The sequence below is a fragment of the Ascaphus truei genome, chromosome 11, assembly GCF_040206685.1.
Source record: "Ascaphus truei isolate aAscTru1 chromosome 11, aAscTru1.hap1, whole genome shotgun sequence".
Classification (NCBI taxonomy): Eukaryota; Metazoa; Chordata; class Amphibia; order Anura; family Ascaphidae; genus Ascaphus; species Ascaphus truei.
The window spans coordinates 54548901-54576633 of NC_134493.1; the positions used below are offsets into that span (position 1 = coordinate 54548901).

The 27733-nt window shown below is 50.2% G+C and overlaps 1 protein-coding gene across 3 annotated transcripts; it reads left to right on the top strand.

The window, feature by feature from the left end:
- Positions 1-1651: 1651 nt before the first annotated feature.
- Positions 1652-27733, top strand: PIGQ (phosphatidylinositol glycan anchor biosynthesis class Q). 3 transcript variants are annotated; one of them, XM_075566394.1, is made up of 11 exons: positions 1652-1724; positions 6185-6836; positions 7526-7657; positions 8479-8599; positions 9507-9633; positions 18861-19014; positions 19360-19471; positions 19835-19915; positions 24514-24628; positions 25936-25997; positions 26230-27733. In XM_075566394.1, the coding sequence occupies exons 2-11, from the start codon at positions 6190-6192 to the stop codon at positions 26380-26382; spliced, it is 1704 nt and encodes a 567-aa protein (XP_075422509.1). In that variant the 5' UTR covers positions 1652-1724; positions 6185-6189; the 3' UTR covers positions 26383-27733. The 3 variants fall into 3 exon arrangements, with proteins under 3 accessions (XP_075422509.1, XP_075422510.1, XP_075422508.1); XM_075566395.1 differs by lacking the exon at positions 1652-1724 and adding an exon at positions 4052-4140; XM_075566393.1 differs by lacking the exon at positions 1652-1724 and adding an exon at positions 5109-5217.

The window sequence follows — 27733 nt, forward strand, 5'->3', positions numbered from 1 at the left end:
GTCACAGGACATTACAGGCAGGGAGTCACAGGACATTACAGGCAGGGAGTCACAGGACCTTAGAGGCAGGGAGTCACAGGACATTACAGGCAGGGAGTCACAGGACATTACAGGCAGGGGTCACAGAACATTACAAGCAGGGAGTCACAGGACATTACAGGCAGGGAGTCACAGGACCTTAGAGGCAGGGAGTCACAGGACATTACAGGCAGGGAGTCACAGGACATTACAAGCAGGGAGTCACAGGACATTTCAGGCAGGGAGTCACAGGACATTACAGGCAGGGGTCACAGGACATTACAAGCAGGGAGTCACAGGACATTACAAGCAGGGAGTCACAGAACATTACAGGCAGGGGGTCGCAGGACATTACAGACATGAAGCAGGGAGTCACAGGACATTACAGGCAGGGAGTCACAGAACATTACAGGCAGGGGGTCGCAGGACATTACAGACATGAAGCAGGGAGTCACAGGACATTACAGGCAGGGAGTCACAGGACATTACAGACATGAAGCAGGGAGTCACAGGACATTATAGGCAGGGAGTCACAGGACATTACAGACATGAAGCAGGGAGTCACAGGACATTATAGGCAGGGAGTCACAGGACATTACAGACATGAAGCAGGGAGTCACAGACATTACAGACATGAAGCAGGGAGTCACAGGACATTACAGGCAGGGGGTCACAGGACATTACAGACATGAAGCAGGGAGTCACAGGACATTATAGGCAGGGAGTCACAGGACATTACAGACATGAAGCAGGGGGTCACAGGACATTACAGACATGAAGCAGGGAGTCACAGGACATTACAGGCAGGGAGTCACAGACATTACAGACATGAAGCAGGGAGTAGTAACCTTATGACTGAATATAGCTCAACTGAGACTAAAATCCCGGTGACCTGCTGCTGAGGATTTAATATTCCCAACACCAAGACTTCAGCAGAGAGACCCTGCAACATTGTGCACATACAAATAGTTCCCACTATGGGGCCTATGCAGAGAGCAGCGCTAGAAATAATTGGAGAGTTTAAGAAAAAGTAGCTGTAATGGAGAGTTTTTTTCTCCATATGCAGAAATGGGCGAAATTCGCAATTTATGGCATGAATGCGTGTGGCGAGTTTAAAAGGGAGAGATGCGCGCTGCAGAAAAGTGAGAGAAAAAAATCGCGCATTTTTTTTTTTCCCCTATGGCCGGCGAGCTCCAGCTTCTTGCCAACTTTTTTTGGCGGAGGTAATTGTAGAAAATCGCGCCAAGCCGCTAGATGGCGATCGCGCCTTTCTGAATTCGGATATTTTTAACACTGGCGAGATGTAGGTTCTCGCCAGCCGCGCGGCGAGATTTATAAATAGAAAAAAAATATGGCGCGTTTTTCGTAGCTCGCCATTTTCTGCTGTTTTCTGCGCGAATTTCTCCAAAAAATGGCGAGATTTACTATAGCGCTGCTCTCTGCATAGGCCCCTATATCCCTCTGCTCGTGCAGGATGGAGGCCCTTCCAAGCTATTCCTATGGTGGTCCCCTAACCCCTGCAGCGAAGCGGTTCCAATAAAAATAATTTCACCGCCGTTTGTGGATCTGATAGTCACTTTCCCCAAAGTACAGGCCCGCCCTGTGCGTACTGACACGTGTTATCTGTATATTACACAACTGGGAGGCTCTGCTCTTATCACAAGGCACCGCCGTTATACACAGAGAGAAGCTGGAGGCCCACAGCTGTGAGTATGTGTGTTTATATATATATATATATATATATATAGATATATATATATATATATAGATATATATAGATATATATATTTTTGTGTGTGTGTCTGCTGAAAGTAGTTGTACTGCGCATATTTTCAAGATATTTCAGACCCCCTAAACATTATACCTCATGGTAGAGATGCATAGCATATTCATGAATATGTGTGTGTAAGTGTATATGTGTATATATAACGGAAATAGCCATGTTAGTCCAGTGCAGAATAAATTAGTTCTTCAGTATTAGGTGAAACCTTTTTTATTTGGACTAACAATTTATGTCATAGGACAAGCTTTCGAGAGTTCTCTCTTCCTCAGGTCAGCGATACTGATATACAAAAGGTTTCTGTGACTTAGACAGGGATTGGAAATGGAAAAAAAGGAAGAATATAGAATGTACAGGCCCCATCCCCAATGCTCACCCTCCTTATCTGTTTTAACACCCTCCCAGTGCCTTCCCCACCCCACCTCATATACATCTCTCTGTTCTGCATTCCAATCCTTGTCTAGGTCATAGAAACCTTTGTATATCAGTATTGCCGACCTGAGGAAGAGAGGTAAACTCTCGAAAGCTTGTTCTAAATATATATATACGTGTGTGTGTGTGTGTGTGTGTAGCACAGTGCTAGGTACTTGCTCAACCCAGGCAAGAGGAAAATACGTAGGTGCAAAAGGTGTGAATAAAGCCTGTACAGCAGGAAAACCCCTATAGACAAGGCGTTTATAACATGCCCTCTGACCTATGGAGAATTGAGAAAGAATGGTGAATGGAGAATGCAAACGATGGGTACTGGGTGGTTAGTGATGAGTGAGACAGGTTAAGGACAAAGTGTAACTACATGAAAAGTGCCCATATAATGCAGTGTAACAGCAATATATAGATACAACGTCCTTACTCCCCCAAGGCTAGGGCTGCTAACAAAGTCAGGGGGACATGTGTGACCCTCCGTGAGCCCGTGCTGGTGATAGAACGGACTACCGCAATCTCATCTAACCCATATCACTGTATCTATTAGGGCAGTGGGGCTCAACTCCCCCAAACAGGTCAACGCTTCAGGATATCCCTGGCTCAATCAGTCCCTGCTTCATTCAGCACAGGTGGCTCAATCAGTCCCTGCTTCAGCACAGGTGGCTCAATCAGTCCCTGCTTCAGCGCAGGTGCCTCAATCAGAGGCTGAGTCTTCAAATGACTCTCTGATTGAGCCACCTGTGCTAAAGCTGGGCTATCCTGACCTGTTGGAGGGGGGCTTGAGGACTGGAGTTGAGCCTCCCTGCATTAGGGTATCAGCTGGTTACCGGAGCACAATTGTGATTGCCTATTTAGGCACAATGCGACTAATTCACTCCTTGATTTGTAACAGCTAAATCCTGATAGACTGATACTTATATTATACTGTATCGATATTCCTTGACTTTAGAAGCCCTAGCCTTGGGAAGGACTTTTATATACTGTTGTTACACTGTATTACATGTGCACGGTGTGTTATTACATCGCTCTGCGTGTTAGTATATCGCTCTGCGTGTTATTACATCGCTCTGCGTGTTATTACATCGCTCTGCGTGTTATTACATCGCTCTGCGTGTTATTATATCGCTCTGCGTGTTATTATATCGCTCTGCGTGTTATTACATCTCTCTGCGTGTTATTATATCGCTCTGCGTGTTATTACATCGCTCTGCGTGTTATTATATCGCTCTGCGTGTTATTACATCGCTTTGCGTGTTATTATATCACTCTGCGTGTTATTACATCGCTTTGCGTGTTATTATATCGCTCTGCGTGTTATTATATCGCTCTGCGTGTTATTACATCGCTCTGCGTGTTATTACATCGCTTTGCGTGTTATTACATCGCTCTGCGTGTTATTACATCGCTCTGCGTGTTATTACATCGCTCTGCGTGTTATTACATCGCGCTGCGTGTTATTACATTGCGCTGCGCGTTATTATATCGCTCCGCCTGTCGCAGGCCCTGCTTACAGATGTACATGGGATGTACTACAAAATAATGTTTCTGCGCACTCTGAAATGGAAACCGTGCATCAACATCGCCCGCCAAGTATAACTCGGCAAAAAAACAAAAAATTCTGTTAATAGCGTCAGTGCAGAATACATTGCTCTGTATCAACCCAAAAATGTCTTTGACACGGCGCAGAGTTTAATTATATAGAGGACCAATATGTCTCATTTTAACAGTACGGCTGTTATAATGTGACACTAATAATGTATATGTACTAATTCTAGTCGTTCGTTAAAACATTACACATCTTTCTGTTTTAAATGAAATTGTACCAATCAGTCGTTCTACCAGACGCGATGCATCCATAACCTTTTTAAACAAGTAAAGATGCGTCATGTGATTGAAATCTTCCTACATATGTTATGAAGGTGTGTATTACGGACTCCAGACTTTTATTAAGGGTGTAATAGAGCGATCCACTTTTAGAAGAGATCCCTTTAGAAGAGATCCCTTTGAATGCGTGGGGTTAGAGGGTGACTGTGAATTTAAGGGGAGGCTGATCCCGTTAACGTTTGAAGGAGTAGCTTAGTAATAGGAACACAGCCTTTGCAGTGGGTGGACCTGGGTGGAAAACGAGTGTCGGCTCTTCTCGTGACCTTGGACGAGTCACTTCCCTGTGCCTCGAGCACCAACATTAGCTGGTAAGCTCATGGGGGCAGGTGCCTGCAAAATTACATGCCATGGACACTGTCAGCGATATTTAAGAACAAAACCATCATCATGAGGGGGACAGGTAATGTGTGTTAGAGGTTTACCCTTTAATGGATGATCCCATTAAAGTCTATATGTGATGGGTAATAGGGTAATACCCAAACGGAGTGTATGGTGTCAAGTGACATCTGGTCACCCCTTAGTGAACCAGCAGGTTCCAAGCTCAATGTGATCCCATTAAAAAGTCCCAGATTTTTTTATTTCCCATTACAATGTACATGCTTGATTTCCAGTGGAGGAATTGGCAGCCATCTTGTTCTATCCCCAGATATATAAACATTAACAGGGCGTCTAACCGTTATAACGATCTTCAAGAGTTTTATGGAATGCTGATATTGCCCTGCAAAAAAAATATGATTTTCAAACTACAACATATTGGGCTTTTAATAGGGCGACCCTATAGAAATGTAAGTAGAGTCCCTTGTAGGGTCTGTATAGGGGCCTCTGTTTGCTAATAAACATTATACCCTTCGTAAAGAAGACTTGAAAGATCAAAAGGTGACAGGACTCAAGATAACCAGAATGCTTTGTGGGCCCCTTCTGCCCCTGGCCCAGTTGTATTGAGTGCGGAACGCTAATGGCGCGGCGCTAGGAGCGCACGGACGCATCAAGATAGCGTACCGCGTCTCCTAGCAACGGGCGTGGAGAAACCGGAAGTGGCCTGAATGTCAGCCTGCGGGGACAGCAGGACGCTGGGGAGGAGGTGACAGGGAGAGGTGACATCGCCGGTGTCGGTAATTACCCACCCACCTCCTGGGGCTGACGCGGGCTCTGTAGCCCTTTAACCACTTGGCTACCAGGAGTGCCTGCAACGCATTGCTCTTTAACCCCTGGCTCTTTTTAATAGGGTACTTAAGGGGTAGGGTTACCATCTATAATTACGGCCAGGGGATTCCTGCAATGCGCTGCTCGTAACCAAACTCCTGAAGTGCATCTCAAGGGGTCAAATCATCCCCCCCCCCCCCCATCCCCTACACACACACTTTCTATTTGGGCACCTGAGTGGTTGGGTTGCTAGCACTGCAGCGACTGGACCCCTTTAAATTTCAGAGGCCTGCGATACGTTGCTGGTAACCCAACTCCTGCGGTTTGAAAAGGTCATTCACCGTGGCCCCTTTGTCTGGTTAATAACGCTCTTAAGGGGTTGGGATAGCGGCATGCAAGTGAATAAACCTGCAGTGCGGATAACCCAACTCACGAAGTGTTGAGATACGCTGAGCTAGAATATGCAGGCTAGGATTTGAAGCTGGTTTCTGTTAATCATATATTTATTTCTTAAATGGCGTTGATTGTTCAGGCAGAGTGCGTCCCTACCTGCAGAGCTTCCAATCTAACTGAAAGGCACAGGGTGGTATAGTGACTTGTCCAAGGTCACAAGGAGTGTGGACACCGGGATGCAAAGGCAGTGACATCAGCCTTAAGCTACTCCTTCAGCCCATACCGAAACCCTTTGAGTGATGTGGTCACTCGCGATCACGTGATCTCTTTGTCATTGATGATGGCATGGGAGGCGTCACCCGCCTTTTGTTCACCATCACTTCAGATCACGTTCTGCGCTCCATAGGACGCGATCTCCCCTACGCCAATAATCATGTTTTGGGAACGTCACGGGACCCCCAGGTTGCCAGACCCCGTAATGTAGAAGCTACCTCCTAGTGCAGTCAAAAGGTTAATGCTACCCATGATTGCTTTTCACTGCAGGAGCCATGGCTGTTAAGATCTTCTTCCCCACCTGCTGCTCCGCGGCAGAGAGCGGGCTCCTCATCGGGTGCTGGATCGCGGAGCAGCGCTCCGCCGTGGTTCTGGCCACCCTGCACTTCCCCTTCATCCCGGGCCTCGTGAAGCGATACCTGGCAGACCTGCAGCAGGTGACCGGGTTGAGCCTCTCCGTGTTGGGGACGTGGAGCCACCGGAAGGGAGAGAAGGAAGAACAGATGGAGAGCTTTCTGGGCGACCTGGGCAGCATCTTCACTCACCAGCCCTGGCTGCGGATGGCACGGGAGACGGCCAGCAAGTTCTGGGACTGCGGGGCAGGGGGGTCGGGGGATGAGGCCCAAGAGGTGGTCTTGGTATATTACGATCAGATGAAGCTGATGCTGTCGGTGCTGCACCCCTCGGACACCCTTGCAAAGGCAGACCCCGCGGAGCTGGCTGCCGTGTTTGACACGGTGGCCAGGAGCCGGCCGCTCTTTGCGTTGGACAAGTACGATGAGGGTCCGGTCAAGCTGACGCACTGGCAGTCCGATGGGATGGAGGCCAGTATTATTGTGGAGCTGTGCAAGCAGGCGTCTGTGCCGGTGTGTGCCCTCCTCTCCTTCTTCCTCTGGCTGATCGCCAGTGTCTGTGACACCAGGTAGGGGCACTATGTGGCAGTAGCATTGTGATACACAGGGATTATGTCCTAGAGATGCAGGTGCCAGGGCAGGCTCTGCGTTACTGTGCTCGTTTACTTACTCATGTAGTCCTAGAGGTGCCAGGGTCTGTAACACCAGGTAGGGGCACTATGTGGCAGTAGCATTGTGATACACAGGGGATTATGTCCTAGAGATGCTGGGCTCTGCATTTCTCTGCCTGCTGCCTTAGTGTGGCAGGCATACAGGTGCCAGGGCAGGCTCTGCGTTACTGTGCTCGCTTACTTACTCATGTAGTCCTAGAGGTGCCAGGGCAGGCTCTGCGTTACTGTGCTCGCTTACTTACTCAGGTAGTCCTAGAGGTGCCAGGGTCTGTACCTTGTTCTTGCTCCCATAGCAATACAGTCCTACCAGGCTCTGTACATTGTATCTGCTCCCATTGCAATGTAGTCCTAGAGGTGCGAGGCCCTGTACTTTATCTCTGCTCCCATAGTAACACAGTCCTAGGGGTGCCAGGCTCTGTATCCCTTTATCTGCCCCTGTCTTTCCCTTGCATCCACTTAGTGGTTCCTACACACACACACACAGACACACACACGTGACATACACTGCACCACAATCCTGTCATACTGCATCCTCTGCTATTACTATTCTGGGTGTGACTGTAGCGCTGAGATCTTGCTTGTTTTAGGGTGCTGAGCGGGAGGCCTCTGTCCTTCCTGTGGAATAAGCTGGCAACCTGTGAGCAGCTTGGGAGACGGCGTGAGAACCTCGCCCTGATCAGCACCGCGGACAGATCGCCGGACCACGCGCTGTTCATGAGGTGAGTGCTACACACGCACAGGTCTGGTACTTCTAACACACGTGTACAGAATCCTCTACTAATCCTACACACATGAACACACGCACGCACGCACACCACTCTGCCGCTTCTCACACATGTGTACAGCCTCCTCTGCTAATCCTACGCACACACACCGCTCTGCTACTTCTCTTACACATATACAGCATCCTCTGCTAATCCTACAGGCGCACAGCTCTGCTACTTCTCTTACACATATACAGCATCCTCTGCTAATCCTACGCACACACACCGCTCTGCTACTTCTCTTACGCATATACAGCATCCTCTGCTAATCCTACGCACACACACCGCTCTGCTACTTCTCTTACGCATATACAGCATCCTCTGCTAATCCTACATGCGCACACGCACAGCTCTGCTACTTCTCACACGTGCATCATACTCTGCTAATCCTACACACACACACACAATTTTGCCACTTCTCACACACGTACAGCATTCTCTACTATTCCTACACACACACACACACACACACACACACCGCTCTGCTACTTCTCACACACATGCATCATTCTCTACTATTCCTACACACACACACCTCTGCCACTACTCACACATGTACAACATCCTCTACTATTCCTATGTCTGCTACAATCCTGTCATACAGTATCCCCTGATATATAATATACACACACTGGTGCTACTGCCTTTCTACTCTTCATGTAACGACCCCACAAACATTTCCATCACTGCACCTCAGCCTTGCCACCCAGCTGGTTATACCGGCACTGCCCACTCATCGCACTGACGTGAGCATGTCCACCTTGTATATTCTCCAGAAAGGCCAACACTGTGGTGTCACTGCTGCTAGACATGGCCTTGGGAATTCTGCTGATGTCCTGGCTGTACAGAGGGAACCGAATCGGTCAGCTGGCCGACGCCCTCATCCCCGCGGCCGATGTAAGTCCTCAGTCGCTTTGTATTGTATTCTATGTCTTTATATAGCGCCATTAATGTACATAGCGCTTCACAGTAGTAATACATGTGGTAATCAAATAAATAACAGATAATATAAATAACAGATCATGGGAATAAGTGCTTCAGACATAAAAGTAACATTAAGGAAGAGGAGTCCCTGCTCCGCGGAGCTTACAGTCTAATTGGTAGGTAGGGAGAACGTACAGAGACAATAGGAGGGAGTTCTGGTAAGTGCGTCTGCAGGAGGCCAAGCTTTATGTATCATGTGTCCAGTATTATCCACAGTGCTATTCATATGCTTCTTTAAGCAAGTGTGTCTTAAGGTGGATAGAGAGGGTGCTAGTCGGGTACTGAGGGGAAGGGCATTCCAGAGGAGTGGGGCAGTCAGTGAAAAAGGTTTAAGGCGGGAGAGAGATTTAGATACAAAGTAGGTAGAAAGGAGACATCCTTGAGAAGAACGCAAGAGTCTGATGGGGCATAACGAGAAATTAGGGCTGAGATGTAAGGAGGAGCAGAAGAGTGTAAAGCTTTAAACGTGAGGAGGAGAATTGCATGTGTGAGATGCAGGATTTGATCGGAAGCCAGGAGAGGGATTTCAGGAGGGGAGATGCGGAGACAGATTTAGGAAAGAGCACTGTACTGCCAGAGAGATACTGGCTCTGTGGCATACACACATGGCCTAATGATTGCATGTCACCGCAATGTACAAGATGATGTGCAGAATGCAGGGGTAAGGTGAAAGCTTCATAACCATGGGGTTGGCCCTGAACTTCTCTATCCCCTCCTCCTGCTCCCCCTCCCCGCTCTCCTGCTCCCCCTTTTTCCCCCCATGCTCTCCCCCCCCCCCCCTCTGCTCTCCTCCTGTTACCCCCCTCATCTCTCTTTCTAGCATGTGGCCCTGGAGCTGCAGGGACTGCTGCAGTGGCTGATGGGAGCCCCCGCCGGGTTGAAGATGAACCGAACTCTGGACGAAGTCTTGGGACGCTTCTTCATGTACCACATCCATCTCTGGATCAGTAAGCTGAAGCATGTCTTGTCCGCCACCTGTCTGCCTGCCCCACTCTCCCCACCCAGGGCTCCCCTATCCCCCTCCTCCCCACTCTCCCTCTCCAGGGCCCCCCTATCCCCCTCCTCCCCACTCTCCCTCTCCAGGGCCTCCCTATCCCCCGCCCCCCACCCCTCCCTGGGATCATGGCAGCTGACCAAACTCAAGGCCCCAAAAATGAATAAGGAAAGTTTCTGCATGGGCACCAAATCTGATTTGGCGCTTTCAGGCACGTTTGTGACAAGTCGCTGCGTTACAAAGGAGGGGCATGCTCCGGTGGATTTGTGTAATCTAATGGATTACTTTAACATGATCAACATCTCGGTCCCTGGACCTTTTATCACGAGAGAAACTATGATCCTGTTGAAGAAATGCCTTTGGCGACATGTCTGCTGGAGCGCAGTTCCTTTCCACGTGTGCTTGGCGCCCGCAGCAGTAACACATCCTGTCATTGTGCTTGGTGCCCGCGGCAGTAACCCATCCTGTCATTGCGCTTGGTGCCCGCGGCAGTGACCCATCCTGTCATTGCGCTTGGCGCCCGCGGCAGTAACCCATCCTGTCATTGTGCTTGGTGCCCGCGGCAGTAACCCATCCTGTCATTGTGCTTGGCGCCCGCGGCAGTGACCCCTCCTGTCATTGCGCTTGGCGCCCGCGGCAGTGACCCATCCTGTCATTGTGCTTGGCGCCCGCGGCAGTGACCCTTCCTGTCATTGTGCTTGGCGCTCGCGGCAGTGACCCCTCCTGTCATTGTGCTTGGCGCCCGCGGCAGTGACCCATCCTGTCATTGTGCTTGGCGCCCGCGGCAGTGACCCATCCTGTCATTGTGCTTGGCGCCCGCGGCAGTGACCCCTCCTGTCATTGTGCTTTATGCCCGCGGCAGTAACACATCCTGTCATTGTGCTTGGCGCCCGCGGCAGTGACCCCTCCTGTCATTGTGCTTTATGCCCGCGGCAGTAACACATCCTGTCATTGTGCTTGGCGCCCGCGGCAGTGACCCCTCCTGTCATTGTGCTTGGCGCCCGCGGCAGTGACCCCTCCTGTCATTGTGCTTGGCGCCCGCGGCAGTGACCCCTCCTGTCATTGTGCTTGGCGCCCGCGGCAGTAACCCATCCTGTCATTGTGCTTGGCACCCGCGGCAGTAACACATCCTGTCATTGTGCTTGGTGCCCGCGGCAGTGACCCATCCTGTCATTGTGAGGTGCTCCTCCTTCGCTTTTATGGGAAAGGCCTGTATTAAAGAGTTTACCTTTCCTGCGTACTAACAGATACTTCTACTCCCCCTCTGTCCCATATGTATCTATATACAAACACACTTTATTATCTCTTTATTTATATATAGCTAATAAAATGTGTACATACGCACACACACATATATACGTGTGTGTATAATTTATATTTTATACACACACACACACACACACACACACACACACACACACACACACACACACACACATGTATATGGAGAAAGAACAGGAGCTCTCGTGGAAAATGACACCTTTTGGATATTTAGATTGGACACCCTCCCTCCCAAAGGATTCAACAAATGTTTGGACACTAGCACTTTAGTCTAATTTGGGGGTCCTTCTTTGCCCATTTCTCTAATTGATTGCTGGTTTCGTTTTTCAGACGATGATCCACTATGTTTACTTGTTTTGCATGATCCATTCATGCTTGTTTCATAGTTATCCCGATTGCAGTTTGTGATATGTTACAAGTATAGTATTGTGGGTGTTGTGAATATCCAGTGTTATCGGGTCGGCGGTCCTTTTTCTGATTGGCCAACTGTGTTGCTTAATTACCCCAGACCATTTACACCCCGCTCCTTGGCATTTCCTTCCTCAATACCCCCCTGAGGAAGTCGCTGTGCAAGCGACAAAACGCGTTGGGCGAATGTCATTGGACGCTTCTCCTGTCCGGGACTGTCTGTCTGTCTGCTACGGGGCAGTTTCCTATTTCCACACTGGGGATCTGTCCCGCCAGGCCGCTGCTTCTCCTGTCCGGGACTGTCTGTCTGTCTGTTTGCAAGTCTCACAGATCCAGCTATTGATTTATGAGGACGTTATTCATCTTCCTTATTCATTATTCATAGTCTTCCTTTTCCGAACTGAGAGATCCTGGTTGCAGGGTGGTGAATATCGGCCTCTCAAATGCCTTTTTATTCTTATACTTGTGTGAGTGATCATCGTTCCACTTTTTAGCCTGATTAAATTCTCTTTTTTATGTTAATACACCATGGTACGTGCGCTTTCTATTATCATCCCATCCATCTCGCTGTTATCTCCCTGCCCGGCTTCCTGGGGCGGTCACATCGGTGTGATTTGTATACGGCTGCTCCACATGTGTTACCTGGACTCATGGCGCTGGCATTCAGCCGGCCGGGCGGTCAGGTAGCAAGGTTGTATAATAATGGGCGCCAGGAACTTTTATAGTACAACGGTCTCCAATTCGTGTCTCGAAGTACAGGGACCTCCCATTCATATACTGACATATTGCACAGGGACCTCCCATTCATATACTGACACGTTGCACAGGGACCTCCCATTCATATACTGACACGTTGCACAGAGACCTCCCATTCATATACTGACACATTGCACAGGGACCTCCCATTCATATACTGAGACGTTGCACAGGGACCTCCCATTCATATACTGACACGTTGCACAGGGACCTCCCATTCATATACTGACACGTTGCACAGGGACCTCCCATTCATATACTGACACGTTGCACAGGGACCTCCCATTCATATACTGACACATTGCACAGGGACCTCCCATTCATATACTGACACATTGCACAGGGACCTCCCATTCATATACTGACACGTTGCACAGGGACCTCCCATTCATATACTGACACGTTGCACAGGGACCTCCCATTCATATACTGAGACGTTGCACAGGGACCTCCCATTCATATACTGACACATTGCACAGGGACCTCCCATTCATATACTGACACGTTGCACAGGGACCTCCCATTCATATACTGACACATTGCACAGGGACCTCCCATTCATATACTGACACGTTGCACAGGGACCTCCCATTCATATACTGACACGTTGCACAGGGACCTCCCATTCATATACTGACACGTTGCACAGGGACATCCCATTCATATACTGACACATTGCACAGGGACATCCCATTCATATACTGACACGTTGCACAGGGACCTCCCATTCATATACTGACACGTTGCACAGGGACCTCCCATTCATATACCGACACATTGCACAGGGACCTCCCATTCATATACTGACACATTGCACAGGGACCTCCCATTCATATACTGACACGTTGCACAGGGACCTCCCATTCATATACTGTCACGTTGCACAGGGACCTCCCATTCATATACTGACACGTTGCACAGGGACCTCCCATTCATATACTGACACGTTGCACAGGGACCTCCCATTCATATACTGACACGTTGCACAGAGACCTCCCATTCATATACTGACACATTGCACAGGGACATCCCATTCATATACTGACACATTGCACAGGGACCTCCCATTCATATACTGACACGTTGCACAGGGACCTCCCATTCATATACTGACACGTTGCACAGGGACCTCCCATTCATATACTGACACGTTGCACAGGGACCTCCCATTCATATACTGACACGTTGCACAGGGACCTCCCATTCATATACTGACACGTTGCACAGGGACCTCCCATTCATATACTGACACGTTGCACAGGGACCTCCCATTCATATACTGACACGTTGCACAGGGACCTCCCATTCATATACTGACACGTTGCACAGGGACCTCCCATTCATATACTGACACATTGCACAGGGACCTCCCATTCATATACTGACACGTTGCACAGGGACCTCCCATTCATATACTGACACGTTGCACAGGGACCTCCCATTCATATACTGACACGTTGCACAGGGACCTCCCATTCATATACTGACACGTTGCACAGGGACCTCCCATTCATATACTGACACATTGCACAGGGACCTCCCATTCATATACTGACACGTTGCACAGGGACCTCCCATTCATATACTGACACGTTGCACAGGGACCTCCCATTCATATACTGACACATTGCACAGGGACCTCCCATTCATATACTGACACGTTGCACAGGGACCTCCCATTCATATACTGACACGTTGCACAGGGACCTCCCATTCATATACTGACACGTTGCACAGGGACCTCCCATTCATATACTGACACGTTGCACAGGGACCTCCCATTCATATACTGACACATTGCACAGGGACCTCCCATTCATATACTGACACATTGCACAGGGACCTCCCATTCATATACCGACACATTGCACAGGGACCTCCCATTCATATACCGACACATTGCACAGGGACCTCCCATTCATATACTGACACGTTGCACAGGGACCTCCCATTCATATACTGACACGTTGCACAGGGACCTCCCATTCATATACTGACACGTTGCACAGGGACCTCCCATTCATATACTGACACGTTGCACAGGGACCTCCCATTCATATACTGACACGTTGCACAGGGACCTCCCATTCATATACTGACACGTTGCACAGGGACCTCCCATTCATATACTGACACGTTGCACAGGGACCTCCCATTCATATACTGTACTGACACGTTGCACAGGGCCATCCCATTCATATACTGACACATTGCACAGGGACCTCCCATTCATATACTGACACGTTGCACAGGGACCTCCCATTCATATACTGACACGTTGCACAGGGACCTCCCATTCATATACTGACACGTTGCACAGGGACCTCCCATTCATATACTGACACGTTGCACAGGGACCTCCCATTCATATACTGACACGTTGCACAGGGACCTCCCATTCATATACTGACACATTGCACAGGGACCTCCCATTCATATACTGACACGTTGCACAGGGACCTCCCATTCATATACTGACACGTTGCACAGGGACCTCCCATTCATATACTGACACGTTGCACAGGGACCTCCCATTCATATACTGACACGTTGCACAGGGACCTCCCATTCATATACCGACACGTTGCACAGGGACCTCCCATTCATATACTGACACGTTGCACAGGGACCTCCCATTCATATACTGACACGTTGCACAGGGACCTCCCATTCATATACTGACACGTTGCACAGGGACCTCCCATTCATATACTGACACGTTGCACAGGGACCTCCCATTCATATACTGACACGTTGCACAGGGACCTCCCATTCATATACTGACACGTTGCACAGGGACCTCCCATTCATATACTGACACGTTGCACAGGGACCTCCCATTCATATACTGACACGTTGCACAGGGACCTCCCATTCATATACTGACACGTTGCACAGGGACCTCCCATTCATATACTGACACGTTGCACAGGGACCTCCCATTCATATACTGACACGTTGCACAGGGACCTCCCATTCATATACTGACACGTTGCACAGGGACCTCCCATTCATATACTGACACGTTGCACAGGGACCTCCCATTCATATACTGACACGTTGCACAGGGACCTCCCATTCATATACTGACACGTTGCACAGGGACCTCCCATTCATATACTGACACGTTGCACAGGGACCTCCCATTCATATACTGACACGTTGCACAGGGACCTCCCATTCATATACTGACACGTTGCACAGGGACCTCCCATTCATATACTGACACGTTGCACAGGGACCTCCCATTCATATACTGACACGTTGCACAGGGACCTCCCATTCATATACTGACACATTGCACAGGGACCTCCCATTCATATACTGACACATTGCACTGTATTTCATACAAAGACATACACGCATACGTTTCTTCCATCAGAGCCCACACTTAACACTTAAATGGAGGTACTCTGACTTATTGCTGTAAGTGGGTGTGGGACCCGGCTTCCCTTTATATAAATAAATATTATAGTGGTTTAATGCATTGTGATTAATTATAAACCTCAAGAAATGTGAGTGATAAACAATATATTAATAAACTATACAGGTATACCCCGGTTTAAGGACACTCACTTTAAGTACACTCGCGAGTAAGTACATATCGCTCAATAGGAAAACGCCAGCTCACGCATGCGCCTGTCAGCACGTCCTGAACAGCAATACCGGCTCCCTACCTGTACCGAAGGTGTGCGCAAGCGGGGAGACTATAGAGCCTGTTACACATGCGTTATTTACATCAGTTATGCACGTATATGACGATTGCCGTACAGTACATGCATCGATAAGTGGGAAAAGGTAGTGCTTCACTTTAAGTACATTTTCACTTTACATACATGCTCCGGTCCCATTGCGTACGTTAATGCGGGGTATGCCTGTATACCACTTGTGATACAGTTAGTGAATTGAATATTAAATGGGGGGGGGGGGGGGGGTAATAAGGAGACAAGGGCAGCATCTCAAAGGATAAATCACATCCAGAGGTTGACTAAACCAGGGGATTTTTCAAAGGGGCCGCAGCGGTTGCAGAGGCCCCGCGCTCTTCCCCGCGCTCTTCCCCGCGCTCCTCCCCGCGCTCTTCCCCGCTCTCTTCCCCGCGCTCTTCCCCGCGGCATTTAAACTAGATGTAGGGGGATCGCGTGAGGCCTCGGCGACGTCTCCTACCTTGTCTTCGGCAACGTGGCGTCAAATGACGCCACAGGGTCATGTGACGTGCAACGTGGCCCCAGGGCGTCACTATTTGAAGGATGAGGGGGGGGGGGGCGCGAGCCGGTAAGGAGAGCAGGCAGGGGGGCGCAGGGGGGAAAGTTTGTGCACCCCTGGGCTAAACAACAAAAAATGGAGAAGCGCGCGCTCCAATTGATTACAATGTAAATAGCAATTTTATTAAAGAACGGGCATAATAACCCACTTGCAAAATAAAAAAATAATATAACGTTGATGTTAACATGAATACAAGAGAAACAAATTGTATTATAAATGTGTGCAGAGAACGCTAGAGGAATCCAGCCTGAGGTGAAAGCAATTGTCAATAGGACTAAACCTTTAGATCAGGACAGCGCAAACGTCTGCAGCTGCGCCCCTGCCTTTCCTCCTCTGCTGCTCGCGCTCCCCCTTACCTTGACGTCACGTGATCCGCAGCGTCATGTGACGCATGTCACATGACACAAGTGACGCCGGCAGAGTCAAGGTAAGTTTTGAGTTGCAGGGGCCTCACGCGATCCCCCGGCATTTAATTAATTTAATTAATTAACCGCCCGCGCCCCCCCAGACAAATCCAGCGCCCCCCCACCCCACTTTGTGCACCGCTGCTTTAGGTAATATGAAGCAGGCAGAGGTAATTATCTGCGTGAAGGACACACCGGCGTCCCAGTTTTACACCGCGCTTGTACAGTAACAATGTTCCATTTCAGGCACAAGAAAAGCTGGAAGTGGTACTGTGTTTTTTTCAGCTTTTTTTGTGCCTGAAATGGAACATTGTTACACGTGCGGTGTAAGACTGGGACGCCGGTGTGTTCTTAACGCAGATAATTACCTCTGCCTCCTTCATATTATCTAAAGCAGGGGGTGTGCAAACCTTTTGCCCTGCCCCCCCCCCCCCCCGCCTGCTCTCCCCCACTGCTCACGCCCCCCCATATCTAGTCTGAAGCGTTAAATGACACCGCAGGGTCATGTGACGTCACGTGACCCGGTGGCGCCGTGTGACTCCACGTTGCCATAGCGACGCGTCACCCAAGCCGACCGAGTCACGGTAAGTTCAGTTGCAGAGACCTTGCGCGATCCCCCAGCATTTCAATGCCTGGGGGACGCGCCCCCCCCCCAAAACAATCTCGCGCCCGGCAGTTTGCGCTCCCCTGATGTAAAAGTTCAGTCCTCCTATTAACAATTGCTTTCACCTCTAGCGTTCTCTGCACACATTTATAATACAATTTGTTTCTTTTGTATTCATGTTGACATCAATATTATATTATTTATTTATATTTATTTTCTCTCCCTCTCCAGTCTAGAAGCTAAGGGAAGGATACAGTTGTAGCAATCTTACACCGAGGAGTGCTGGCAGCCTCAGAACAGGGAAAATATGTTCCAGGACAATATATATATATACAGTGTTCGACAAACCTATACATTTGCACGCCCCAGGCGAGTGGATTTAACATCATGGCGAGCTCCTATTGGCCCAAGCAGCACACGTGTGGTACTAGGTGGCGAGTAGATTTTTTTTGTTTGGCGAGTAGATTTTTTGGTGATTTGTCGACCACTGTGTGTGTGTGTATAAGTTTGTTTATCCCCCCTCCCCCCCCTTGTCATTAATGGTAAAGAAAGAAGCCAGGCTTTTAAACCTAATATACAGTAAGAGGCAAAGTGGAACTACAGTTCAGAAAGCTCATGTTCTCATAACTTTGAAAACTTCTCTAAAAAAAATAGAGTGGGGGTCAGACAGACCTGTTACACAAAGGCACAAAATAACAAACGCGTTTTCTCGGGGAGACGGAAAAATGAGACTTAACTCGACTACAACGGTTTACTTGCCTGTAAATCACTGTAACCAGACGGACTCCGTGCGCCCTGAGTGTGTGTGTGTATCTCCATGTGCCCCGAGTGTGTGTAACTCCGTGCGCCCTGAGTGTGTGTGTGTGTATCTCCATGTGCCCCGAGTGTGTGTAACTCTGTGTGCCCCGAGTGTGTGTGTGTATCTCCATGTGCCCCGAGTGTGTGTAACTCCGTGCGCCCTGAGTGTGTGTGTATCTCCATGTGCCCCAAGTGTGTGTAACTCCGTGCGCCCTGAGTGTGTGTATCTCCATGTGCCCCGAGTGTGTGTAACTCCGTGCGCCCTGAGTGTGTGTGTGTATCTCCATGTGCCCCGAGTGTGTGTAACTCCGTGCGCCCTGAGTGTGTGTGTATCTCCATGTGCCCCAAGTGTGTGTAACTCCGTGCGCCCTGAGTGTGTGTATCTCCATGTGCCCCGAGTGTGTGTAACTCCGTGCGCCCCGAGTAACTCCGTGCCCCTCCCCCCCCCCCAAGTGTGTAACTCCATGCGCCCCGAGTATGTGTATCTCCATGTGCTCCGAGTAACTCCGTGCGCCACGAGTGTAACTCCGTGCCCCTCCCCCCAAGTGTGTAAATCCGCACCCCCCCGTGTAACTTGATGCTCTGATAAAGATCTCACAAAGGACAATGAACCTACCTACCTCTCGGGCTGTGGATGTGATCCGTCTCTCGCTTGGCTCTCTGCAGGTTACATCCGCCTGATGTCCCCATTCATTGAAGTCATCCTGTGGTACATCGGGTTGTCCGCTTGCCTAGGGCTGTCCGTGGCTCTGTCCATCCTGTCTGACATCATCGCCCTCCTCACCTTCCACATATACTGCTTCTACGTGTACGGGGCCCGGTGAGTGAACCTTGGGGCCCAAAGGCCAGCAGATGCCTGTCAAGCCACTGCACATCAGTAGTCCAAGCAGTGATCCTGTAGAAGATGTCAGGCCTTTTAAACATGGCTGCCGTTTTGTTTCTTACATGGGATGCCTATTCGGTCGTCAGAGTAGTTTACAACATCTACACCTTGCAGTGTTCTTCTGATTTGATGTTCCATTGTAATCCATAAAGCTATCTCTACTTTGTCATGTGTTATCTCTTTTCTGCCGAAGGAAACTGTATCATCTTGTCACCTTCCCTTATTTTGGCTTCCCGTTTGCTTCCTCCCTTCTGATGGGCGGGTTCCCTTTCATCCCGTCAGCCTCTACTGCATGAAGATGCACGGGCTCTCGTCCCTGTGGCGTCTCTTCCGCGGCAAGAAGTGGAACGTCCTGCGTCAGCGTGTGGACTCCTGCTCTTATGATTTGGATCAGGTACACAGGTCCTCTCTCCCACTCCCCCCACCCTTTGTGCACACTGCTCTCTGATTGGTCAATCTGTGGTGGGCGCGCCATCAGCTGTCTCCTTCACCATGACAAGGAGAACGTGTGCAGCTAAAAAGCCCCCTTAATTGACATGAGTTTTTATAGACCTGTTGGCCTGAAGGAGATGGAGGTTATTGGAAGACAGAGCTGCAGATCTCTGGTGGGTAGGGGCTTGTTGACAAGATGTTCTGCTTATCTTTATCATGAAGGGGCTGAGAGATGCGCTGCAGGGGGGAAGCTGTGGGGTATCGAGTTCTGCAGGGTGGGGACATTGTATTTCCAGCAATGACTGAATTTATCCCTCTCTTTCAGCTTTTTCTCGGGACCTTGCTATTCACGATCCTGCTCTTTCTGCTGCCCACCACTGCCCTCTACTACTTGGTGTTCACCCTGGTACGTAGCAGGTCAGCCTGCCCCCCTCACCTCATGAGGTCCCACCCTGCTCCTCCTCACGAGGTCCCACCCTGCTCCTCCTCACGAGGTCCCACCCTGCTCCTCCTCACGAGGTCCCACCCTGCTCCTCCTCACGAGGTCCCACCCTGCTCCTCCTCACGAGGTCCCACCCTGCTCCTCCTCACGAGGTCCCACCCTGCTCCTCCTCACGAGGTCCCACCCTGCTCTTCCTCACGAGGTTCCACCCTGCTCCTCCTCACGAGGTCCCACCCTGCTCCTCCTCACGAGGTCCCACCCTGCACCTCCTCACGAGGTCCCGCCCTGCTCCTCCTCACGAGGTCCCGCCCTGCTCCTCCTCACGAGGTCCCGCCCTGCTCCTCCTCACGAGGTCCCGCCCTGCTCCTCTTCACGAGGTCCCGCCCTGCTCCTCCTCACGAGGTCCCACCCTGCTCCTCCTCACGAGGTCCCACCCTGCTCCTCCTCACGAGGTCCCACCCTGCTCCTCCTCACGAGGTCCCACCCTGCTCTTCCTCACGAGGTCCCACCCTGCTCCTCCTCACGAGGTCCCCACCCTGCTCCTCCTCACGAGGTCCCACCCTGCTCCTCCTCACGAGGTCCCACCCTGCTCCTCCTCACGAGGTCCCACCCTGCTGCTCCTCACGAGGTCCCACCCTGCTCACCCTCACCCTGGCGTTTGCTAGCATATTCACGGTTATATACAATGTATGCTCATTCTGTAAGGTTATAAAGGAAAGAGAATACGATACCTGATGTCTGAGACCGTTTTAGGTTATTTAATGATGTATAAATGAAAGGGCCAGAATAGGAAATGATACAGGAGTCGTGATCAGGAAATAAGGGCAAAGCACCCATATAAGCAGAAAAGCACAGGCTTACAATTTGAACAGTATATAAGAATGTGTGCGTATTGCTGTACATGTGTGGGCATGCGCAAATGTGCATACATCATTGTATATGTCAGTGTAAATATATCTCTCTATCTCCAGCCCTGGTCTCCCCACTGCTGGATGAAGCCCCCCAATGCTCTCCTCGGTGCTGCGGTTACAGCCTCTTCTCCACGTCGCTCCCACACATGTTCTGATTTCATCCTCCCATCTTTGTTTTGGGCGTCGTCTTAGTCTTTTATCTCTCTTGGAATCCAGTCGAGCGCCTTCTCTGTCCACCGATGGTCATTTCTTGGTGCGATATGTGCGGCCCAGTCGCCATTTTAATTCACCTTTTTGTTGTTTGTTCTTGCACCCATTCATTCTGTTCCCCGTCTCTTCAGGTAATTCCCAGCATGCATCTCTCCATACGTCTGAAGCTTCGGAATTTATCTTCACATTTAGGGTCCAAGTTTCACATCCACACGTGAGCGCGGCCAGGACACACGGGTCACATCCACACGTGAGCGCGGCCAGGACACACGGGTCACATCCACACGTGAGCGCGGCCAGGACACACGGGTCACATCCACACGTGAGCGCGGCCAGGACACACGGGTCACATCCACACGTGAGCGCGGCCAGGACACACAGGTCACATCCACACGTGAGCGCGGCCAGGACACACGGGTCACATCCACACGTGAGCGCGGCCAGGACACACAGGTCACATCCACACGTGAGCGCGGCCAGGACACACGGGTCACATCCACACGTGAGCGCGGCCAGGACACACGGGTCACATCCACACGTGAGCGCGGCCAGGACACACGGGTCACATCCACACGTGAGCGCGGCCAGGACACACAGGTCACATCCACACGTGAGCGCGGCCAGGACACACAGGTCACATCCACACGTGAGCGCGGCCAGGACACACAGGTCACATCCACACGTGAGCGCGGCCAGGACACACGGGTCACATCCACACGTGAGCGCGGCCAGGACACACAGGTCACATCCACACGTGAGCGCGGCCAGGACACACGGGTCACATCCACACGTGAGCGCGGCCAGGACACACGGGTCACATCCACACGTGAGCGCGGCCAGGACACACGGGTCACATCCACACGTGAGCGCGGCCAGGACACACAGGTCACATCCACACGTGAGCGCGGCCAGGACACACGGGTCACATCCACACGTGAGCGCGGCCAGGACACACGGGTCACATCCACACGTGAGCGCGGCCAGGACACACAGGTCACATCCACACGTGAGCGCGGCCAGGACACACGGGTCACATCCACACGTGAGCGCGGCCAGGACACACGGGTCACATCCACACGTGAGCGCGGCCAGGACACACGGGTCACATCCACACGTGAGCGCGGCCAGGACACACAGGTCACATCCACACGTGAGCGCGGCCAGGACACACGGGTCACATCCACACGTGAGTGCGGCCAGGACACACGGGTCACATCCACACGTGAGCGCGGCCAGGACACACGGGTCACATCCACACGTGAGCGCGGCCAGGACACACAGGTCACATCCACACGTGAGCGCGGCCAGGACACACTGGTAGAACGCGTCCCATCCACACGTGAGCGCGGCCAGGACACACGGGTAGAACACGTCCCATCCACACGTGAGCGCGGCCAGGACACACTGGTAGAACGCGTCCCATCCACACGTGAGCGCGGCCAGGACACACTGGTAGAACACGTCCCATCCACACGTGAGCGCGGCCAGGACACACGGGTAGAACACGTCCCATCCACACGTGAGCGCGGCCAGGACACACTGGTAGAACGCGTCCCATCCACACGTGAGCGCGGCCAGGACACACGGGTAGAACACGTCCCATCCACACGTGAGCGCGGCCAGGACACACGGGTAGAACACGTCCCTCTTGAAGCACCGTGGAAGGTTCCCCTGAACCCTGAACCCTGAACCCTGAGCCTTGTCTCTTCCAAATGCCTCCATCCCAACTTCATTCTCCTATCGATCTAATTTGAAAGGTTCCCATTTATTGTTTCTTGCTGACCAAGGCAGACACCGTCTCCGGCTTCTTCTAGTTCTCTTCTATTTATATTGATCTTTGTAGAACTGACCCATATGTTGAACGTCACTTTGGTCTTGCCGAGATTCAGATACTTGCTTCGACGAGTTCTCTGATTTGTCGCTGGAGGTCTTCTGAATTTGTGGCCAAAATAACAATTTAATCTGCAAATTGTAGGTGACTCAAATATTCACCATTTGATTTAAATTCCCTTTTCTCCCCGATGTCTTGAACAGTTCTTCAAGTGTTGCAGTGAGAAGCTTTGGGGACACGGTGTCTCCCTGCCGCACTCCCTTGCCCATCCTGATCTTGCTTGTATCTTCATCTAATCTAATGGTTGATGTGACCTGATAAGTGTTCCTTACAATATCAACACGAGCTTCTTCATCACGTTGTCTTCTTAATGCATCTAGGACCGCTGAGATGTAGACAGAATCAAATGCTTTTTTTTTGTAATCTACAAATCTTACAATGAGTGTTACATCGTATTCATTACTTCTTGGAAGTGGTCCATTGTGTTATCTCCACTGCGAGACCCGCTTGTTCTCTGTGCTGGGCGATGGCCAGGGTCTGTTGCAGCCGATTGGCGCGTATCTTCGTACAAATCTTGTAAGTGACTGGAAGTAGCCTGGTTGGCCTGCAGTCCTTTGAGGTCTTTGTCTCCTTTCTTGTGGACGAGGATTATTATGGCATTGCAACACTGCTCTGTCATTTTCATTCTTCAAGCAGCACGTAAGGTTTTTCTCTACTTCTTCTCCCCCAGTTGTAATTCCATCTTCACCGGGAGCCTTCCCGTCCTTTGTGGATTTTATTGCCTCTTCTTCTGGAAGGACGCATGGTAAATTCCCTGTGTTGTGTGTTATTGCACAATTCCAACTTCCAACTTCTCGCTGCCCTTTCGCACAGTGTTTGGTTGTTGATCCATCGCCTTGTTTGAGTGCAATGATTTTCTCCTTCCCACTTGTAAGTCGCTGCTTCATGTTAAAGCTTTTTGTTATCTTCAATAGTCTTCTTCACCACATCACAGTAAAAAATGTTTTTTAAATCTCCCGTTACACTTCAAACATACATATATTGTCAAGATCTCAAGGTTCCCCGAAACGTTGATCCACATCTCGGTGAATAAATCTCACATTTGCAAAGACCTACAGATTGCTGGATTCTGTTCCTCCTTCTGCAATCTAGCTGTGCACCCAGCCATCTACGTTCTAGTTTCAGAAGTGCTCACTTCATCATGTGATGGATATCTTTCACATTGGTACCTTTTTGTGTGTGTGTGTGTGTCTCCCTCTCTCTCTGAGGCACACACTTATACACAGTGTGTCTGTATGTGTATCCGTGTGTGTGTGTGTTTGTGTGTAGGTGAATTTGTGCCGTGGGACCAAGTGCTTCATGTTGTGGTATTTGGGGTGAGCAGCTAAAAGTGTCAGAGAACACACATTAAAATGGTGTTTACACAATATGTGCGCCCGTGTGAGTCCCTTGTAAGGATGGGATGGACACGTTGGTGATGGACACGTTGGTGATGGACACGTTATAGAAGCTCAGAGTGCACGGGATTGATGTATTGGAGGTGAATGGGTTTGGAGCTTGGGGGCTTCTCGGTGGATGTCTCTTGAGTGTCCTGTCTGTGTCTCTGACAGCTGCGTCTGCTGGTGGTCCTGGTTCAGGGTGTGATCCACTTGGTTGTTGATCTACTGAGCTCCCTCCCTCTCTACGCCCTGGGACTGCGCCTCTGCAGGTCCTATAGGCTGGCAGGTGGGTACCGTGATTGTTACGGGGGTTTGTCGCAAGCCTAGCTGCATTTATAACATCCTGTACTAGTGTCAGGCTGTCTACTGCTTATACACACAGCATCCTGTACTAATGTCAGACCCTCCCTCCCTTCTGCTTATACACACAGCATCCTGTACTAATGTCAGACCCTCCCTCCCTTCTGCTTATACACACAGCATCCTATGCGAGACCCTCCTCTGCTTATACACACAGCATCCTATGCGAGACCCTCCTCTGCTTATACACACAGCATCCTATGTGAGACCCTCCTCTGCTTATACACACAGCATCCTATGCGAGACCCTCCTCTACTTATACACACAGCATCCTATGCGAGACCCTCCTCTGCTTATACAGACAGCATCCTATGCGAGACCCTTCCTCTGCTTATACACAGCATCCTATGTGAGACCTTCCTCTGCTTATACACACAGCATCCTATGCGAGACCCTCCTCTGCTTATACACACAGCATCCTATGTGAGACCTTCCTCTGCTTATACACACAGCATCCTATGTGAGACCCTCCTCTGCTTATACACAGCATCCTATGTGAGACCTTCCTCTGCTTATACACACAGCATCCTATGTGAGACCCTCCTCTGCTAATACACACAGCATCCTATGCGAGACCCTCCTCTGCTTATACACACAGCATCCTATGTGAGACCCTCCTCTGCTTATACACACAGTATCCTATGTGAGACCTTCCTCTGCTAATACACACAGCATCCTATGTGAGACCTTCCTCTGCTAATACACACAGCATCCTATGTGAGACCTTCCTCTGCTAATACACACAGCATCCTATGCGAGACCTTCCTCTGCTTATACACACAGCATCCTATGTGAGACCCTCCTCTGCTAATACACACAGCATCCTATGTGAGACCCTCCTCTGCTAATACACACAGCATCCTATGTGAGACCTTCCTCTGCTTATACACACATCATCCTATGCGAGACCTTCCTCTGCTTATACACACAGCATCCTATGCGAGACCTTCCTCTGCTTATACACACAGCATCCTATGTGAGACCCTCCTCTGCTAATACACACAGCATCCTATGTGAGACCCTCCTCTGCTTATACACACAGCATCCTATGTGAGACCCTCCGCTGCTAATACACACAGCATCCTGTACTAGTCAAATTTCCCAGTGCTTATACACACAGCATTTCGAACTCCTTTCCAGTCTGCGGTGCATCCGTTACTTCCCCACCTTCCTGCACGTGACACCGCAGCCGTTGTTAGTCTCAGTAGTGACACCGCACTCCCTCTCTTCCAGCCGGCGTAAAGTTCCGAACGCTGGAGCAGCAGCCTGGGAAACCCCTGAGACTGTTGATGCAGGTAAGAGGGAAATCCCCATTTCGTTTTCACACCAGATGGCTCCACAGGAGTTCTGTCACCTAAAGCTAATTCCCCATCACGAGCAGCGGGGGCCCCTACGGCTCCTGTGGTAAGATGGTAACTAGACTTCCCACAGTGCCTGGTATCCCCACCCACCTGTAACACGTTGATAAAACGCAATGTCACCCGGGAGCTTGTTCCAAAACACACCCTCTCTCCTCACCACCTACAGATCAACCCTCTGCCGTTCAGCCATGTGTTACAAAGCTACAGGCTGCCGTCCAGCCGGTGCTACCCCAAGGACTCCTGGGGATCCCTGTGCAAGAAGCTGTTCATCGGTGAACTCGTCTACCCCTGGAAGCAGAAGAGAGACAAGCAGGACTAAGAGAGACGAGGGGAAGCAGCCACACAACCACTGCATAGTGTTCAATGGACATTGCCATAGAGAACATATTTGCATATGGTAACACAGGAGGGAGAGGGAGAAGGTAGTATGATATCTTTTTTTCATTGGACCGACAAGTAGTTGATATGTTACAAGCTTTCCAACCTCTCGGGGTCCTTCATCGGGTAACCTTCTGGAAAGCTTGTAACATATCAACTACTTGTTGGTCCAATAAAAGGGATCATACACCCTACTCCCTCTCCTGTTACTACATGGAAGAAAGGACCAGCACGGTCCCCCACCCTTCTTCATTTGCAGATAGCGAGTTTATAAATAAGGTCATCGAGAGGTGGCATTGCTCCTATCAGCGTTGAGTTTTCGAACTCCCCATACAGTGAATCGCACTTCTACGTAACCCTAGCTGGAGAAGAGGCGTTGGCTTCAAACAAGTTGCAGCTGTATTGATGTGAGAGTCACCTGGAATGGACCAGCTTCTCCGAGGCACCTCCAGTTGCCCTCTTGTCTTGACCCCGTTATTACACTGCCAGGTTTCTTCTAGGCGGCGATTCTCCAGGTCTGGTGTACCATGCCATTTCCACTCCAGCGTTCTTCAGCCCAGAATGTAACTCCTGGAATCTCATGGGACCATCCTTCCGTGGTGGCACAAATTCCTACGGAAGAACTTCCTGCCATAGAAGATGACACAATATGGCTGTGAGCAGATGACCTTTAGAAGCCAGTTGTGTTTGCAGCAGCAGCAGCAGCAGCAGCATGGGGTTGATGCACTTGGTATTCTTTCCTCTGAATGAGGCATGTTGTGGCTGCCAGCGGATGTGCTTATAAAAGCGATTCCCTTCATAGGGCATTTTGAGGACGTGAAGAGGTGATCCTCTCATCCAGGGGCGGCCAACTCCAGTCCTCAAGGGCCACCAACGGGTCAGGTTTGCCGGATATCCCTGCTTCAGCACAGGTGGCTCAACTGAGACACTGATTGAGCCACCTGTGCTGAAGCAGGGATGTCCTGAAACCTGACCTGTTTGTAGCTCTTGAGGACGAGTTAGCCGCCCTTATCTAATCGAATCCATTCTCAGGTTCCCTCTGATTATGTCACAAAATTGTCAGCTCGTCCGAATAATAATCTTGGTGTATTACGTTATTTTGACAAAGTTGCTGTCTAACTGTTCGTATGATTTGATTTGATATTGGTGAATTTTTTTGCAAGACACGATACCTTTCATTGGACCAAAATGTAAATTCTACCTAGATATTGTTATAAAACGAGCATTTGGGGCCCTGTTTTTGTAACCCTATCAATCCTGTTAATTTCCAAAGTAAATAACTGTCGATTTTA